This window comes from Myxocyprinus asiaticus, chromosome 49 (genome assembly GCF_019703515.2).
Source record: "Myxocyprinus asiaticus isolate MX2 ecotype Aquarium Trade chromosome 49, UBuf_Myxa_2, whole genome shotgun sequence".
NCBI classification, from domain to species: domain Eukaryota; kingdom Metazoa; phylum Chordata; class Actinopteri; order Cypriniformes; family Catostomidae; genus Myxocyprinus; species Myxocyprinus asiaticus.
The window spans coordinates 9,690,175-9,707,215 of record NC_059392.1 but is presented as its reverse complement, the minus strand read 5'-3'; the positions used below and the strand labels follow the sequence as shown (position 1 = coordinate 9,707,215).

Genomic DNA, 17,041 nt, shown 5'->3' with positions numbered 1-17,041 from the left:
AGAAATTATCATCCAACGTGAATTTTCTTGAAAAAATATGATCATGTCTGGTAACGTGCATGTAAAATGGCTAGAAATAACATTTTAGCTTAGCGTAAAGCTGACAATTTACACAAGGTTTATTTCTATTTCTTCTGCTCCAAACATACTTCAGACTTACTTCTCTGTCTGCTCGTATGAATGTAACACATCATATGAAAGTGTTTCACCGCTGTTCAAATGCACTTTGGATCACATCATTTATATTTATAAATGTTTTCCATCTGAAAGGACTAAATATTTAATGAAACAAATGACAATAAAATGCAAACTAATCTCTTCAGTAATCTAAATACTTGTTGAATGTAACTGTATTCTAATTACCAATGATTTCAATTGTAACTATAATGGAATACAGTTACTTATATTTTGTATTTTAAATACGTAATCCCATTACATGTATTCCGTTACTCCCCAACCCTGAATATATATATATATATATATATATATATGTGTATGTAATTTAAAACAAAACAATTACTTGAATACATGTTTACAATGACTGAGTCCAAATTAAAGTAAAAAAAATAAAATAATTAATGTTGTGTAACTTTCCAGAGACAGTAAAAGAAATCAGATCTCATTAAAAGCTGTAATTCTTGACATTTTGGCATGAGAAGTGCAGAATAATCTTTTTTAATTATTTAAATGTAAAATAATTAAATATTTTAATTTAAAAAAATGCAGTGAAACAATTTTATTTTAAAATATGATTAATATTTAAATAAATAATAATAATAATAATAATAAAAAACTTTTGTCCCCCAAATTAAAATCATGTGGTGTAGCTAACTGTAGGTAGCCATTTTGTTGTCATGTGTCAAAAAAGAAACAAACAAACATAAAACAGAGAAGGCCCATTTGGACTCTCCTCAAGACATTTTGTTCAGGTCATGTGGTGTATTCCTGAGAAAACGTAAAAAAAAAAAAAAAGTGTGTAGTGAATTTAAAATATACATTTAACATCTAATGTTAAAATATATGTTTTCTAATTTAATGCTGCCCCCTTAAATTCATGATATTTGTTAAAAAAAACCAAAAAAAAAACATTTTTTACTTAAAATATACACCCATTGAGAACTTTATTATGAACACCTCTACACCTACTTATTCATGCAATTATCTAATTAGCCAATCATGTGGCAGCAGTGCATCATGAAAATCATGCAGATATGGGTCAGGAGCTTCAGTTAATGTTCAATCAACCATCAGAATGGGGAAAAAATGTGATCTCAGTGATTTTGACCGTGGCATGATTGTTGGTGTCAGATGGGCTGGTTTGAGTATTTCTGTAACTGATATGAATGTGATTTTTTTTTTTTTTTTTATGGCAAATCGATTTTGCCTGGCTCCCACATTTATGGTTTCACTGTATGCCAAATATAAGAATATAAAAAAAAGATCAAAGTAACCATCACTTCCCATGAGAGAATATGTATTATTTGTAATTAACTATTTCAGACTTACGTGAGAATGCTGTGGAAAAGAAATTGATCAGCTAAGCACATAACAATTGATGGTAAGTACATAGCCACCCTTAGAACTGAAAATATTGTAATGTAATTTTATTAAATTTAAAGCAGAACTTGAATTGATTGAATAATATATGCAGTGAGATGCATTATTATAATTATAAGGCAGCACGTTTGGAAAACAACATTTTTAATTCACAGTTGACAGTGTATTTCTCACTTTTCTGTAAAACAAGAACTATAAAATATTCAAATTTTTCTTACCATATTCCTAGAAACAGATAAATATTTAAGTCCTTTTTCTACTGTAAATCTAAACACTGACTCACTTTAATAAAAAAGGAAATATTGATCTGTTTCTCACCAACATCTATCATATTGCTTTATTAAACCACTTCTGTTCTGAAGTTACAGAAAAGAAGTGACAAATCATGTTACATATTTTATATTGAGCTGTATGGAATATACTGTATAGTAAATAGGTCTATCAGTTGTATAGGACAGAAAAGAGTAAAAACAAACACGTTCATTAGTGTTGGGTAAGTTACTTTTAAAAAATTATTAATTAATAACTACTAATTACATCTTCTACAGTGTAATTAGATTACTGTACTAAATACTCTGTCTGAAAAGTAATTGCATTACTTATTACTAATTACTTTCTAAAACCCTCATCAACCTTGACCAGATGAAAATACAAGGATAGACATGAAACTGTTCTTTTAATTTTTTCAAATAAATTAAATAGGAGTCGCGTGGCGCCATGTGAGCGTTGGACGTGTGAACGGCGATCGCTGCACACTATGCTAGTTTTTAATACTTTTTATGTCATAAACCAGTGAGATTCTATACACCTCGATCCATAACTATTCTATGAAGACAATATGTCAAAGAATTCAAAATCCTCGGGCTCTGGAGACATTAAAAGACACTTACGTTCTCAAGCTGATACCCCAGACAGGGCCGCAGACCAGGGACTCAGTTTGGACGGTGCAGCAGGAGAGATTCAGCATCAACTGGCGAGCATGTCGGTGATGCTGACAAAGGTCGTAGCGGACTTGGAGGATCTTGCTGTAATACATCGATCAATCACTTCCATGGAGACGAAATTCACTGAGATGGTTACAAGAATGGCAGATGTTGAGAAACGGATCGATTATCTGGAGTCATCAGAGAGGGAAGTAACAGCTAACCCGCTAGCGACCAATATGGACTTGCTACGAGTTTTAATATACAAGGACAGACATTTTCTTGTTCCCACACTTTGCAAATTCGACAAGAGAGAAACGTGATCGATTCAAGGAATGCAAGAAACTCTTACATCAACGGTGGGTCGCTTTTGCACGGATGTTCCTGGCCAAATTGAGAATAGATACTAAGGATGGATGCAAAATATTGACATGCCCACAGCAAGCATTGTCCTTCATAAAGTCAATGGACTGAGTTGGTTATTTTGTGGTGCTGTCTATGCGGCCGAGTGGACCTGACTCACTGAACATTCACTTGACTGTCCAAGGAAACTTGGCGCCATCTTTGTTCCTTTTTGTGCTGGTTCCGCCTAGCGGCTGGAGTTTGTTTAGTGGAATAACACACCTTCGGAACAATTGTGGATGAATCTACACGTCTTTGTGTTTATCCTGCCTATTGGCTGGAGTTTGTTTTATAGATTTTCTTCTGTTATGTAATTCTGTCTCACAAAATTTGTATAGAAACACCGGACTTGAGCAATCCGATGGCAAAGTTGTTGCGGGGGCACTCGTAGGCGTACATGGGCTGTTTGAGTTTAGACGGATGGACGGCGGTTGGTGCTGTCGTGCGCGTTTTTCTTTTTCCTTTTTTTTTTTTTTTTTTTTTTTTTTGTTCTGGGGAAGTTCGGGGTTTGCTTGTTGCTCTAATGTTGGAATGTGTGCTCAACTAACCGTTCATTAATCTCATCGTCAGTGTATTGGCATTTCAGTGCTAAGGTTCTGGCTCTAGTCACAAAGTCAACGATGCTATCATTTGGTGTTTGTCTGTATTGCATTAGATGAACACTGTGGATTCTGAAGTTCACATTCAAAGAAATTCCACAAGGTGTTAGACTGTCTCTTGTCTGCATCACTGAGTACACTTGCACTGAGTCGTTTTAATCCTTCATCTCCAATGCCTCTACATATTTTCCTGACTTGTTTTTCTTCATTTGTTATTTCTTCATCCTCCAGGTTCAGATAAATTTTTTGCCACCATGAAGTATTACTGGACAACACTGGTGTTTTGTTAGAACATCTTTACTGTGCAGCTCAACATGCATCAATTCACGTAACACACGTCAGCACAACAGTGTCATGCTCGTCTTGGGACAAAGGTCACAGAAGAACAAGAGGCATTTTAGTGGTTCTTGCATCGCGCGAGTTTTCGACAAAACGTAAGTTGTAAAGTCTATAATATTATTAAGGTGTCGGTAGTAAATATTAAGTTTTAGGCCTACATTTAAAAAATGTAATATTCCAAAGTGTTATATTGATTGGCAGCTACTCTCTGAATGCAACAGTTTACAAAAGGGTACTCTGTTTCGAACGGGAAAGATATTTATTTAATCCAAACAAGTCGATTGCAATTCAATGTTATTGAATTGCAATGAAAGTAACAAATTCACATGTGCACGAATTCCGCTTTTAAAATGTTTCGTTTCACTTTCGATTCTCGCCATTAAGTCTACCCTAAGAGTACGTTTACACGACAACGATGTACTAAAAACGGAAAAGTTTTTCCTTTGCGTTTTTGAAAACGTTTCGCGTACAGACGACAACGTTGTCAAAACTATCCCTGTTCACACGGATCCGCGAAAACGAAAAAAAAAAAAAAAAAAAAAAGAAACCCGCTGTATTATGCATGCCAGGGCAGTAGTTGGCGATGTCATTTTGTAAAGAAACACTACGCGCCTGCGCACATAAGCATTCTTCCACAGAGCGGTGAATACAAACAATGAAGATGGCGATCGCTGGTCTAGTAGTGATGTAGTAAATCTGCACTTTGCTGGAGAAGCGTCAATAAACTCAATCTTGAGCAGCACAAACACAGTCCTTTAGTCCGCCATTGTAGTTTTGTATGTCTCGCGCACATGCCTATAGACTGAACACGTAATACGTGTGCGCATGACGTCATCGTTTTCACAATTTCCTGTTTTTGTATTTTTACACGGAGACGATAACAGCATCGTTTTCAGAAACTTGCACTTTGAAACCCGTTTTCAAAAGTTTGCGTTTTCAGGCCCCAAAACGCCGTTGTCGTGTAAACGAACAACCAAAACGCATAAAAAGATTTCCGTTTTTAGTTGCAAACGTTGTCGTGTAAACGGTCCCTTCAGATAAGCTGCTGTAGTGGCAAAACTCAGTAGGCTACCTGTCTGTAGAAATTAGCGTTTGGAAAATGTTCTTCTTGGTTTTCTGACTTTTTGAAACTTTCGTGCAGTGACAGTTTAACCCTTACAAAAATACACAATTTTTTTTTTTTTTTAATTAGTATTAATTTAATAAACATGCACAACAGCAACACTGTCCTTGTTTCTTACACTGTAAAAGTAAAATTGTGCAGTACCTTGAATTATTTCTACTTGATCCGACCCTTAAAATTACTTTTATTGCTGTAACATAATGTAGTCTGGTTGATTCATACGAAACGTTTTTAGGTTACCTGCTAAAACTCTATTGTATTATTTTAATTTGTATTATGCACTCAACATGGTTGTTTCTATAATAATGTCACTAAGTTAGGTATCCTGGGGACACAGATGGCACAGTTTCCCCAAACCCTAAAGATTGTGTTTAGATTAAGTGATTCATGAGATTATTTGTGTGACCGAGTGTTCATTTATATTTACAAGACTTTTGTTTTCTCTCTTTTTGGGCACAGTTGCAAAAAGGAAAAGTGATAAAAATGGATTCTCTCACTTCTAATTTATCTGAAGAGAAAAGAAAGCAGCTTTGTGCCTTGCTGGGGAATGTGGAACTGAGTCTTCTCTATAAAGCATCTGTTCATGGATATAATGCTTCTGCCTTCCACCAGAGATGTGACCGTCAGGGTCCCACCTTGCTTGTAGCCTACAACAGCTCAGGCTACATCTTTGGAGGATACACTAGAGTAGATTATGCTCAAAGTGGGCAGAATATTACTGACAAGGAGACATTCCTGTTCAGCTTTCAAGGCAAGATCCCTGTCTGCATCAAAGTTAATAGTGGACATAATGCCCGCTTCGATGACTCTGGAGTGCCCAACTTTGGTCAACAGTTGTACTTTTGCTATAACAACCAACCTTCTGTTTATCATCAAGGAGGTCGTTCATTTAACTTTAATGCTGATACATTGTATGGAAACAATACTCAGCTAAGTGAATGTGAGGTGTACAAAGTGAAGCAGGGTAAGTCAGTCATCAGAATGTCATCATTATAACTTCATGTATTGTACACACAAAGGCCATGTTCAGGCCACACCAGAATACTTTAGTCCATCCTGTTTTAGAGTCCTAAATACAATTATGTTCACAAACAATTTGGTTATGAACCAACCAACATAACCACATTCAATACCGAACTGACTCCCATGTTCAGGATTCAGGACTCTCCTACGGAGCTTCTCACAGATTTATGGTCTGTAAGTGACCCAAAGGCTGGACTCTACATTTGAATAGAAAAAGCTTTCAAAATGCGTAATAGGGTTAAAAATGGGAAAGGAGGCGGCGGGAACCGGCTGAACAGTCAAAATAATAAGAACTTAAAAAGACACAAACATAAACACACACACACGGCAGCTGCATGTGGCTCTCTCTCTCCTGAACTGCCGCATCCGGCTGCATTTATCCCTCTCCTCGGCTGATTAGCCCGATTAGGGGACAGGCGTGCATAGTCATCCCCCCTCCCTCCTTTCTGGGGGGGGGGTTGGTGTTGCCCTTATGGCTGCGCCTGCCGGCAGTGAAGTATGGTGGTGGTGGCAGCATCATACTGTGGGGATGCTTCTCATCAGCAGGGACTGGGCATCTTGTTAGAATTGATGGAAGAATGGATGGAGCAAAATATAGGGAAATACTGCAAGAGAACCTGCTTCAGTCCACTAAAAGACTGAAGCTTGGGAGTAAATGAACCTTTCAGCATGACAATGATCCCAAACACAAGGCCAAAGTAACATTGGAGTGGTCAAGAACAAAAAGATAAATGTCCTACAGTGGCCCAGTCAAAGTCCTAATCTCAATCCTATTGAGAATCTGTGGCACTAGCATCACCTGAACAACCTGGAGCAAATCTGCCAAGAAGAATGGGCCAAAATCACTTCGTCACTGTGTGCAAAGCTGGTTCATATGTACCCCAAAAGACTTAAAGCAGTTATTGCAGCAAAAGGTGGCTCGACCAAATATTAATGTGTGTAGGTTAAATACTTATGCAAGCAAAATATTTGTTTTTTATTTTTCATAAAAATATTTCCCAACAAAAAAAACAATGTCACCTTACAATAATTGATTTTGAGTTTCAGTGTTTTAAAATAAAATATCAATCAGAATGAAATTTCAGTTGTGGCAGCAGGGGCATGGTCGAGCGTCCGTCCGGAGAGAGAGAAAACGGTAAGGGCGCTTGCACCTGAGCTAGATTATGTGTAACACCAGTCTCTAATTCCAGTGAGCATGGAGAGAGTGGCATATAAGCAGCCACAACACCAGCAGAGAGGGTGAGAGAGTCTGGCACAAAGAAGGCCACAGTGATCCTGAAGCTGAAGCTGTTGCGTTTAGGAAGCTGATGTGTTTAAGTGACTACGTGTTTATGAAGCTGATGTGTTAAATGCCTACATGCCTGTGAAGCTGATGTGTTAAATATCTACGTGCCTGTGAAGCTGATGAGTTTGTGAAGTTGTAAAGCTCTGAAGTGGCCTATTAAAAGTCCTACCTGAGCCAGGAAAAACCTGCTTCCCTGTGTTCTCCTTCCCACCTTTTGTGAAGCTGTCCTACACTGGTGCCGAAACCCAGGAATCATTGAGGTACACCCCATGGAGCCCTCCCAGTTGGTTGAGATCCTCCAGTCCCTCGCCGGCCTACATCAGAACCACCAACAACCCCTGCTTGAGCTCCGCCAAGACCAGGATCGCTGCTTCTTTGAGATCCTTCGAGCTCAAGCAGAGGACCGGCATGCGATCCGGAGCTTTCTTGGCCAGGAGAGAGCCCCAGCTGCGACCCCGGACAACGGTAGCCCCCTGCCCCCACCCACGCTCCTGAAGATGGGGGCGGAAGAGGACGCGGAGGCTTTTCTCGACCTTTTTGAGCGGACGGCTGAGGTCTGGAGCTGGCCGCGTGACCAGTGGGCAGCCATGCTCCTTCCGCTCGTCCGGGGAAGCCCAGCTTGCTGCCCAACAGCTGTCAGCGGCTAACCTCCTGGCCTATGACGACCTGAAGAAGGCCGTCCTGCAGCAGGTGGGTCGAAGTCCGGAGCAGTACCGACAGCTCTTCCGGACCTTGAAGCTGGGGAAGTCCGACCGCATGTTTGCCTTTGCCCGATGGCTCCAAGACGTGTGCCGGAAATGGCTGCTGGCGGGGAACCACGACATCGTGGGAGTCATTGATCAAGTGGTACTGGAGCAGCTTATCCTTCGTCTGCCAAAGGGAACGGCAGAGTGGGTCCAGTGCCACCGCCCGGTGTCGCTGGAGGAAGCTGTTCAACTCACGGAGGACCATATGGCGGCGTACCCGAGGGCGGAAGAGCCCTCTTCTTCTTCTTCTCTTTCCCTGTGTGTTCCCCCTTCCCCTCTCACTCTGCTCTCTCTCCAGAGCTTGTTCCTGCCCCGCGGAGGCGAGGAGCTCCACCACCGTGGCCAGTTCCCCGAGTGAGGGGGTACTCACCAAGCATTGGTGGACACGGGTTGTAACCAAACCACTATCCACCAATGCTTGGTTCAATGCAAGGCTTTGGGCACAGCTAAAACGGTGAGGGTGAAGTGTGTGCTTGGGGATATTCACAACTACCCTGTGGTGACCCTTGTTATTAAATTTCGGGGGAACAAAACAGAGTGGAGGCCGCGGTTAGTTCCCGCCTCACCCATCCGCTGATTTTGGGGACTAACTGGCCTGAATTTAGAAATGTATTAAAGGGAATATGTGATGTGAGATGTGCGATGCTCTGGCAGGGGAGGCGGAGCCAGGGCCGTATTTGTCCGTCCACGTCAGGATGACGTGAGGGGGGAGAGGCTGCAGCCCCTCCCGTACTCAGGGGATTTCAGAAGGGGATTTCCCTTTGGAGCAGTCGCGAGACAAAACCCTCAAGCACGCCTTTGACCAAGTGAGAGTGATCGATTGTCAACAACTCCAGCCGGGTGTCGCACTTTCATATCCTTATTTTGCAATTATAAACGAGCGGTTGTATAGAGTGACGCAGGATGCTCAAACAAAGGAAGATACAACCCAGCTTTTAATCCGCGGAGCCGTCGGGAAATGGTGTTCCAGGCGGCTCATTATAATCCCATGGCGGGTCATCTAGGGGAAAGAAAAACACTGAACCGCCAAATCACCCGTTTTTATTGGCCAGGCATTGACGGCGATGTCCACAGGTGGTGTGCGGCATGCTGCGAATGCCAGCTTGTGAATCCACCGGCCACCCCAAAAGCGCCATTCCGCCCTCTTCCGCTGATCGAGGTCACCTTCGAGAGAATTGGAATGGACCTCGTCGGGCCATTAGAACGGTCAGCACACGGACATCGCTTTGTATTGGTTCTAGTGGACTATGCAACGCGATATCCGGAAACAGTGTCTCTGCGCAACATCTCAGCACGCAGTGTTGCAGAGGCACTTTTCAAAATAATCTCCCGGGTGGGGATTCCAAAAGAAATCCTCATCGATCAGGGCACAACCTTTATGTCATGAACACTACGTGAGCTTTACAAATTATTGGGCATTAAATCAATCCGCACCAGCGTTTACCATCCACAAACAGATGGCCTGGTGGAGCGATTTAATAAAACCCTTAAAAATATGATTCGTAAGTTCGTGCACGAGAATGCTAGAAATTGGGACAAATGGCTCGATCCCCTGTTATGTCCCCTGTCGCAGTACGAGAGGTTCCGCAAACCTCCACGGGATTTTCCCCATTTGAGCTGCTATATGGGTGGCGCCCGCGCGGCGTGCTTGATGTTATGCACGAAGCTTGGGAGAAGGGACCTTCAAACAGTAAGAATGAAATTCAATACGTTCTTGATCTTAGAGCAAAACTCCACATTTTGGGGCAACTAACACAGGAGAATTTGCTCCAAGCCCAAGAACGACAGAGCTGACTGTACGACAGGGGAACTTGGCTGCGGGAATTTGCACCGGGAGATAAGGTACTTGTATTACTTCCCACATCGAGCTCCAAATTACTCGCCAAGTGGCAAAGACCCTTTGAGGACACACGACGAGTGGGGGATCTCGATTATGAGGTAAAACGAACCGATAGAGGGGGCGCACGTTCAAATATATCACCTGAACCTCCTGAAATTGTGGAGGGAGGCGGTCCCTGTGACGTTGGCTATGGTAGTCCCGGAGAGGGCGGAGCTCGGGCCAGAGGTGAATACAAAACACAATCATTTCACCCTGGTCACTTGTGGAGACCACCTCTCACCGTATCAACCCGCAGAGATTGGCAAGTTGCAAAAGGAGTTTGCAGACGTGTTTTCCCCTCTACCGGGTTGTACGAACCTCATACAGTACCACATCGAGACCGAGCCGGGGGTGGTGGTACGTAGCCATCCCTACCGATTGCCCGAGCACAAAAAGAAAATTGTCCGGGAAGAATTGGATGCAGTGCTCGATATGGGGGTAATAGAGTAATCCCACAGCAATTGGTCCAGCCCGCTCATTCTATTTCCTAAGAGCGATGGGTCTGTACGGTTCTGTGCATATTATAGAAAAGTCAACGCGGTGTCTAAATTTGACGCATACCCAATGCCTCGCATTGATGAGTTGCTCGATCGGTTGGGCACTGCTCAATTTTATTCAACATTGGATTCGACAAAGGGTTATTGGCAGATCCCCTTGACACCAATTTCCTGTGAAAAAACAGCCTTCTCTACGCCGTTTGGATTACACCAATTTGTGATGCCGTTCGGTTTGTTTGGAGCCCCGACTACGTTTCAGCGTCTCATGGACCGAATCCTCAGACCGCATTCAACTTATGCCGCTGCCTACTTAGATGACATCATCATTTACAGCAATGATTGGCAGCGGCACATGCAGCATCTTAGGGCTGTTCTGAGATCGCTGAGGCAGAAATGGGGGGGGTGTGGTAGACAGGCCGGATGTCTCCCTGGCCTGAGTCAGGCGGTGGGGATATGTGGCAGTGGGGGTGTGGTCGAGCGTCCGTCCGGAAAGATAGAAAGCGGTAAGGGCACTTGCACCTGAGCTAGATTATGTGTAACACCTGTCTCCAATTCCAGTGAGCATGGGGAGAGCGGCATATAAGCAGCCACACCACCAGCAGAGAGGGTGAGAGAGTCTGGCACAAAGAAGGCCACGGTGCTCCTGAAGCTGTTACGTTTAACCTGTTATGTTTATGAAGCTGATGTGTTTGAGTGGCTACTTGTTTATGAAGCTGATGTGTTAAATGCCTACGTGCCTGTGAAGCTGATGAGTTTGTGAAGTTGAAAAGCTCTGAAGTGGCCTATTAAAAGTCCTACCTGAGCCAGGAAAAACCTGCTTCCCTGTGTTCTCCTTCCCACCTGTTGTGAAGCTGTTCTACATCAGTGTACCATTTGTAATTCAGTCCTGTCAAGGCATGGACTCCACAAGACCTCTGAAGGTGTCCTGTGGTATCTGGCGGTAAGACGTTAGCCAGAAGTCCTGTAAATTGCGAGGTAAGGCCTCCATGGATCGGACTTGGTAGTCTAGCACATCCCATAGATGCTCGATCAGATTAAGATCTGGGGAATTTGGAGGCCAAGTCAACACCTTGAACTCTTTGTCATGTTCCTCAAACCATTCCTGAACAATTTTTGCAGTGTGGCAGGGCGCATTATCCTGCTGAAAGAGGCCACTGCCATCAGGGAATACTGTTGCCATGAAGGGGTGTACGTGGTCTGCAACAATCTTTAGGTGGGTGCTACGTGTCAAACTAACATCAACATGAATGCCAGGACCCAAGTTTTCCCAGCAGAACATTGCCCAGAGCGTCACACTGCCTCAGCCGGCCTGCCATTTTCCCATAGTGCATCCTGCTTTGATCTCTTCCCCAGGTAAATGACGCACATGCACCCGGCTGTCCACATGATCTAAAAGAAAACGTGATTCATCAGACCAGGCAACCTTCTTCCATTGCTCCATGGTCCAGTTCTGACACTCACGTGCCCATTGTAGGCACTTTCGGCAGTGGACAGGGATCAGCATGGGCACTCTAACGTCTGCGTCTACGCAGCCCCAAATGCAACAAGCTGCGATGCACTGTGTGTTCTGACATCTTTCTATCATGGCCAGCATTAAGATTTTCAGCCATTTGTGCTACAGTAGTTCTTCTATGGGATCGGACCAGTCAGGCTAGCCTTCGCTCAATGAGCCTTGGGCACCCATGACCCTGTTCCCGGTTCACAGATTGTCCTTCCTTGGACCACTTTTGGTAGGTACTGTCATTCAATTAAAAATGTTTATCAAATGAATGACATGCCGATTAATTAATAAAATTTGTAACAACAATTAATTGTGTATTTAAATTTGCTGAGAAAGCCCCTCAAATAACTTGAAGTCATCAATCTCTCCGAGATAGCTTTATTATAAAGCCTTTTCTAAGGATGCATCAATGTACACGTGTCAGACGAATGCTTTTGGAGTGTCTCACTTTCGTTATGTAGCTATTTTGCTAATTTGGTTGTGTTGTGCACTTCTCCGCTACCGCAGGTTTGTATTCTATATTGCTGTGCCTTGCCTATACAGCTGGAGTTTTGCTTATTTCCACCTGCTGAAAACATGTGGTACTTCAAGCTTTAATAGCTCAAATGGTAGAAATATTCCTTATTATGGTCTGGGGACATGATTAATTGTATACACGTTAATTTTTTTTACTAACTAACTACACTGAATTAACGCATTAATTCGACAGCCTCAATATATATTATAAACACTCACAGAGCACTTTATTAGCAACACTGTGTCATCTTCTGCTGATCATCTGCTTGAGCCCATCTGCCTCAAGGTGCATTCTGAGAGCTAGTTTGCTCACTACAATTGTACAGAGTGGTTATTTGAGTTACCGTAGCCTTTCTGTCATCTGGGCATTCTCCTTTGAACTCTCTCATCAAAAAGGCATTTTCGTCCGCAGAACTACTGCTCACTGGATGTTTTTTGTTTTTGGCACCATTCTGAGTAAACTCTTATGCATAATAATCCCAGGAGATCAGCAGTTACAGAAATACTCAAACCAGCCCATCTGGCACCAACAGTCATGCCACGGTCCAAATCACTGAGATTAAATTTTTTCACTATTCTGATGGTTGATGTGAACATTAACTGAAGCTCCTGACCCATATCTGAATGATTTTATGCATTGCACTGCTGCCACATGATTGGCTGATTAGATAATTACATGAATAAGCAGGTGTACAGGTGTTCCTAATAAAGTGCTCAGTGAGAGTATATATATGAAAAATATTAATATATATGCAAAAATATAAGTAGTTTGAGAATGTAGGGAGACTGACTTGATTGCGTCATTCACAGTGCACCATGGATGTCGGTAGTTGCTTCAGAGCTCTTTTGGTGCGCTTTGTTTGCCACGACTCTCTGATTGGTGGATCTTTCTCTCTAGGATCATGGGTAGTGTAGATTTTCTGCACAAATTCTGTTGAATGCGATTTTAAAAAAAAGTTGAATTTACATGGACTGATGGCTTGAGCCATCGATTAACAACTTCAGAGTTCATGGTATGTCTGTCTTTAAAGGTTTATAAGTTATTGTTAAAAATCTATTCCCGTATAGAAAAAAATGAATGGTATTTTTACTTCCAGAACCTGACTGTTATGCTCTATAGAAAGGGGGCTTGACTTTGGTTTTCATATGTAAAGACTACTAGAACCACTACTGTAAGCTGTTGTATGTACAGGGCAATTCGAGAGTCACACCTGTTAGTAAATTTGACTGTCGAAGGTGATGTGAATGTAGCCATAGCCATGTACAGTAAACAATATTACAAATAATTTCAGTCTCTTATTCAACATTTGCCAGTCCCTCAGGTCAGAGTTGAGGAGAAGCCGTGGAGGAATGTGCAGTGGAGTGATAAGTATGTTTCCACTTTGTTATCTCTCTTTTGATAATTTCTCATGGTAATCTGAAATGTTAAAAAATGTGATCGTTTTGCAGACGAAAAGAAGAGCTCATGGAATTGATCAGGAATCATAAAGCTTTGATGACCTCTGTGAGTCGGGTTAGAATCCTAATGATCGGTCCTGTAGGTGCCGGAAAGTCCAGTTTCTTCAACTCCATTAACTCCATCTTCACAGGTCATGTGACCAGCAAAGCCATGGCAGGATCTACAAACACTAGTCTGACCACACAGGTACAAAAATACAGGACCAGTCTGTGCAGATTGTTTTTTTTTAGAGGTTTCTAATGTTTTTACTAGATAGTACTCAGAAATTAAAGAAATTAAGGACCTGTGTTTCTTTGTCAGATTCAACATCATCAATTGTTCTGCATTATTTTTCTGTTGGTGAATAGTTTCGCACATACCCAGTCAGAGATGGTCGTGAGGGAAAGTCATTGCCTTTTGTATTATGTGACACTATGGGATTAGAAGAGCAGTCAGGAGCAGGATTGGATATTGAAGACATCAGCAGCATTCTCCAAGGTCACATACCAGACCGTTATAAAGTAAGTTGTGCAATGAGGTTGTAAACTTTTCTCCAGTATGAATTAGTTCATGTATGAATTGAAGATTACGATCTAGGCCTGTAATGTGCATTCATACACTGTCTTTAATTTATACTACCCTTAATCTTCTTGATTCAGTTCAACCCTTTTGCACCATTTCAACATGATGAGCAAAAGGCGTCCAGATCTGCATCTCTACAGGAAAAGATCCACTGTGTGGTGTACGTGATAGATGCCACCAAAGTCTCCCTTATGTCTAACAAACTGGAGGAAAAACTTGCTGCCATACGTAGAAAAGTGAACTCACTGGGTAGATGAACCAACAATATTTTTACATCACCATTATATGTTCCACAGCTAAAGACTAATAATGTTGACAGTCAAACTAAGTTTAACTAAACAATTTCAGGCATTACCCAGATCGTCTTGATGACAAAAGTAGATGAGGCGTGTCCCCTTGTGGAGAAAGACCTTCAAAGTCTTTATATCAGTTCCTACATCAAGACAAAGGTGAGACATGATTACATAGACTGTTTACTACAGGACTCAAGGTGGCACTGATAGATTTGTATTGGTTCTGCAGGTGCATGAGGTGAGCTCTCGGTTGGGTGTGCCTGTGTCATGTGTGTTACCAGTGAAAAACTACAGCCAGGAGTTGGAGCTGAACCTCAACTGTGATGTTCTGCTGCTCACTGCTTTACAGCAGATGCTTCGCTTTGCTGATGACTATTTGGATGATATTCGTCCAGTGGAGGGCAACCCCTTATAAAGTGCAAATGCTTTTTCAGTTTATGTGGCTTAGGCCAAATTTGTCTGATTCATATTGGCTTCGCTTAGAATACATATGGTTAAGCTTTCTTCTAGACCAGCACAATAATCAATTTTCTGTAGACTGTTTGTATTTTCTGTCTGTTTCATAATCATACCAATCGCTACAGGAATATGATGAGAAAAACTAGTTTGTGTATGTTATAATCAAGTCGTGTTTCCATAGAAGTTCTGAATTTATGCAAAAAATCGGAATACCGCAAAAACAATTTGTGAATAAAGCACCGTTTCCATCCCATGTGTTTAAGAAAACAAAACTGTAATTTCTGAGGAAACTGGTACAAAATGATATTTGCAGCCATTGCACAATGTGATAAATTACTTGCGGTTTAGGGTGCGAGACAAAATGCTCTCATGAACCTTATGTTTGCTTGAGATCGGGGGCAGATAACTTATATGTGGGAATGTACTGAGAGGTAATTGTCTCCAATCATTTGATGATACCCTTTGACTCCAATGTTGTGATCAATAGTGTCCGCCCGGTTAATCAAGTTGCCAGGGCGTAGCCATTTTGTAATGCTTCAACAAAAAGCTATCATGTTTTTGGGATAACTTGTTGTAGCTAATTAGGACTCCTTGAGTCGTGCATACTGATTGAACTAGATCTTATGTAATATATTATTTAATTTTTCTTGTGGTTCAGTAATTCTGTTGAATTAATTTTGTAATGATGCATGTTTTGTTGTATTATGTTCTGTATAAGTAATATAATTTTATAATTTAAATAGAAAAGTTAAACTAAGTACATACATATTTGCAATTAAAATCATCTGGTGTGTATTGCGTGCCTTCCCATACTTTGCGCAATGAAACAAATTGGGAGCAAAATCTTGATTTACATTCTTTAACATTACACTTTATATGTATCTTGTTGTCCCAAAACTATTGGTAAATATGAACGCTTAATTGAACATCATTACAAGACGTTCCCCATTTTTTCCCCATATATGAATAGAAAATATTATTTCCATATCTAACACTGAAGTAGCCTAATTACACTAAGGATTGACGTTTAGGGTACTTGTGTGGGGTATATGCTAAACTAATCGGCTAACGGTAAGCATGCAAAATGTAGGCTAAGTGAATAAAGAACAATATTTAATTTTACACTCTATAGTTTTCCATTATATACTATTGTGTGTAACAATTTCAAAGTCATGAAATGTCATGTTTACAAACTTATGTTGACATACAAGAAGATAACTTGTTCACGAACATCAAATGATGTAATCTTTGCACAAGAGTTGAATGGATTACTTTTATGCTGCCTTTTTCGAGCTTCAAGGGTTTGAACCTTGTTGACTTGCATTGTATGGACCAACAGAGCTGAGATATTCTTCTAAAAAAATCTTTGTATTCTGCAAAAGAAAGTCATACATATCTGGGATGGCATGAGGGAGTAAATAACAAAATAATTTTCATTTTTGGGTGAACTATCCCTTTAATGTTGTAACAGTAAAACCAATACTGAAAGAGACACAATTTTAAGGTTGTAATAAATACATATTATATTTAGGATTTCATCAAGCTAAGAAAAGTTTACATTTTACTATTAAATCCTTTTGTAGAGTTAAATGTGTAAACTTTTTTCTTTGACCTATGTTTTCTGTAGATTTAAACTACTGTTTCTAATCTTCTATGCTTTGATATATATGAATGGATTGTGAATCCTTGTCTTTAATAGTTATGATTATTAGGCTGCTGTCACTTTATTCTCTGTGTCACAACTAATAAAGTAAGACTATTTGGATATGACTATTTTCTCTGTTATTTCTTGGCTATAAAGTCTGTTTAGAGACCTTTAGACATTTTGAGACACAAATGCAGCAGTGATCCTGTTCAAATAGACTACTTTGAGTCAGTC

General features: G+C 41.0%; 1 protein-coding gene across 3 annotated transcripts in view; it reads left to right on the top strand.

Annotated features, from left to right (window-relative positions):
* LOC127438417 (interferon-induced protein 44-like) overlaps positions 1–16,932 on the top strand; it is a 36,041-nt gene extending 19,109 nt beyond the window's left edge. For 2 of the 3 annotated variants that reach the window (XM_051693993.1, XM_051693995.1), the window contains 9 exons: positions 1,501–1,558; positions 3,713–3,915; positions 5,403–5,907; positions 13,705–13,759; positions 13,840–14,035; positions 14,197–14,349; positions 14,488–14,659; positions 14,759–14,859; positions 14,933–16,932. In XM_051693993.1, coding sequence (XP_051549953.1) covers positions 5,427–5,907; positions 13,705–13,759; positions 13,840–14,035; positions 14,197–14,349; positions 14,488–14,659; positions 14,759–14,859; positions 14,933–15,118 — 1,344 coding nt within the window. In that variant the 5' untranslated portion in view covers positions 1,501–1,558; positions 3,713–3,915; positions 5,403–5,426 and the 3' untranslated portion in view covers positions 15,119–16,932. Of the gene's footprint in view, positions 1–1,500; positions 1,559–3,712; positions 3,916–5,402; positions 5,908–13,704; positions 13,760–13,839; positions 14,036–14,196; positions 14,350–14,487; positions 14,660–14,758; positions 14,860–14,932 lie in introns of those variants that run through there. The other variant, XM_051693996.1, reaches the window with a different exon arrangement.
* Positions 16,933–17,041: the final 109 nt, after the last annotated feature.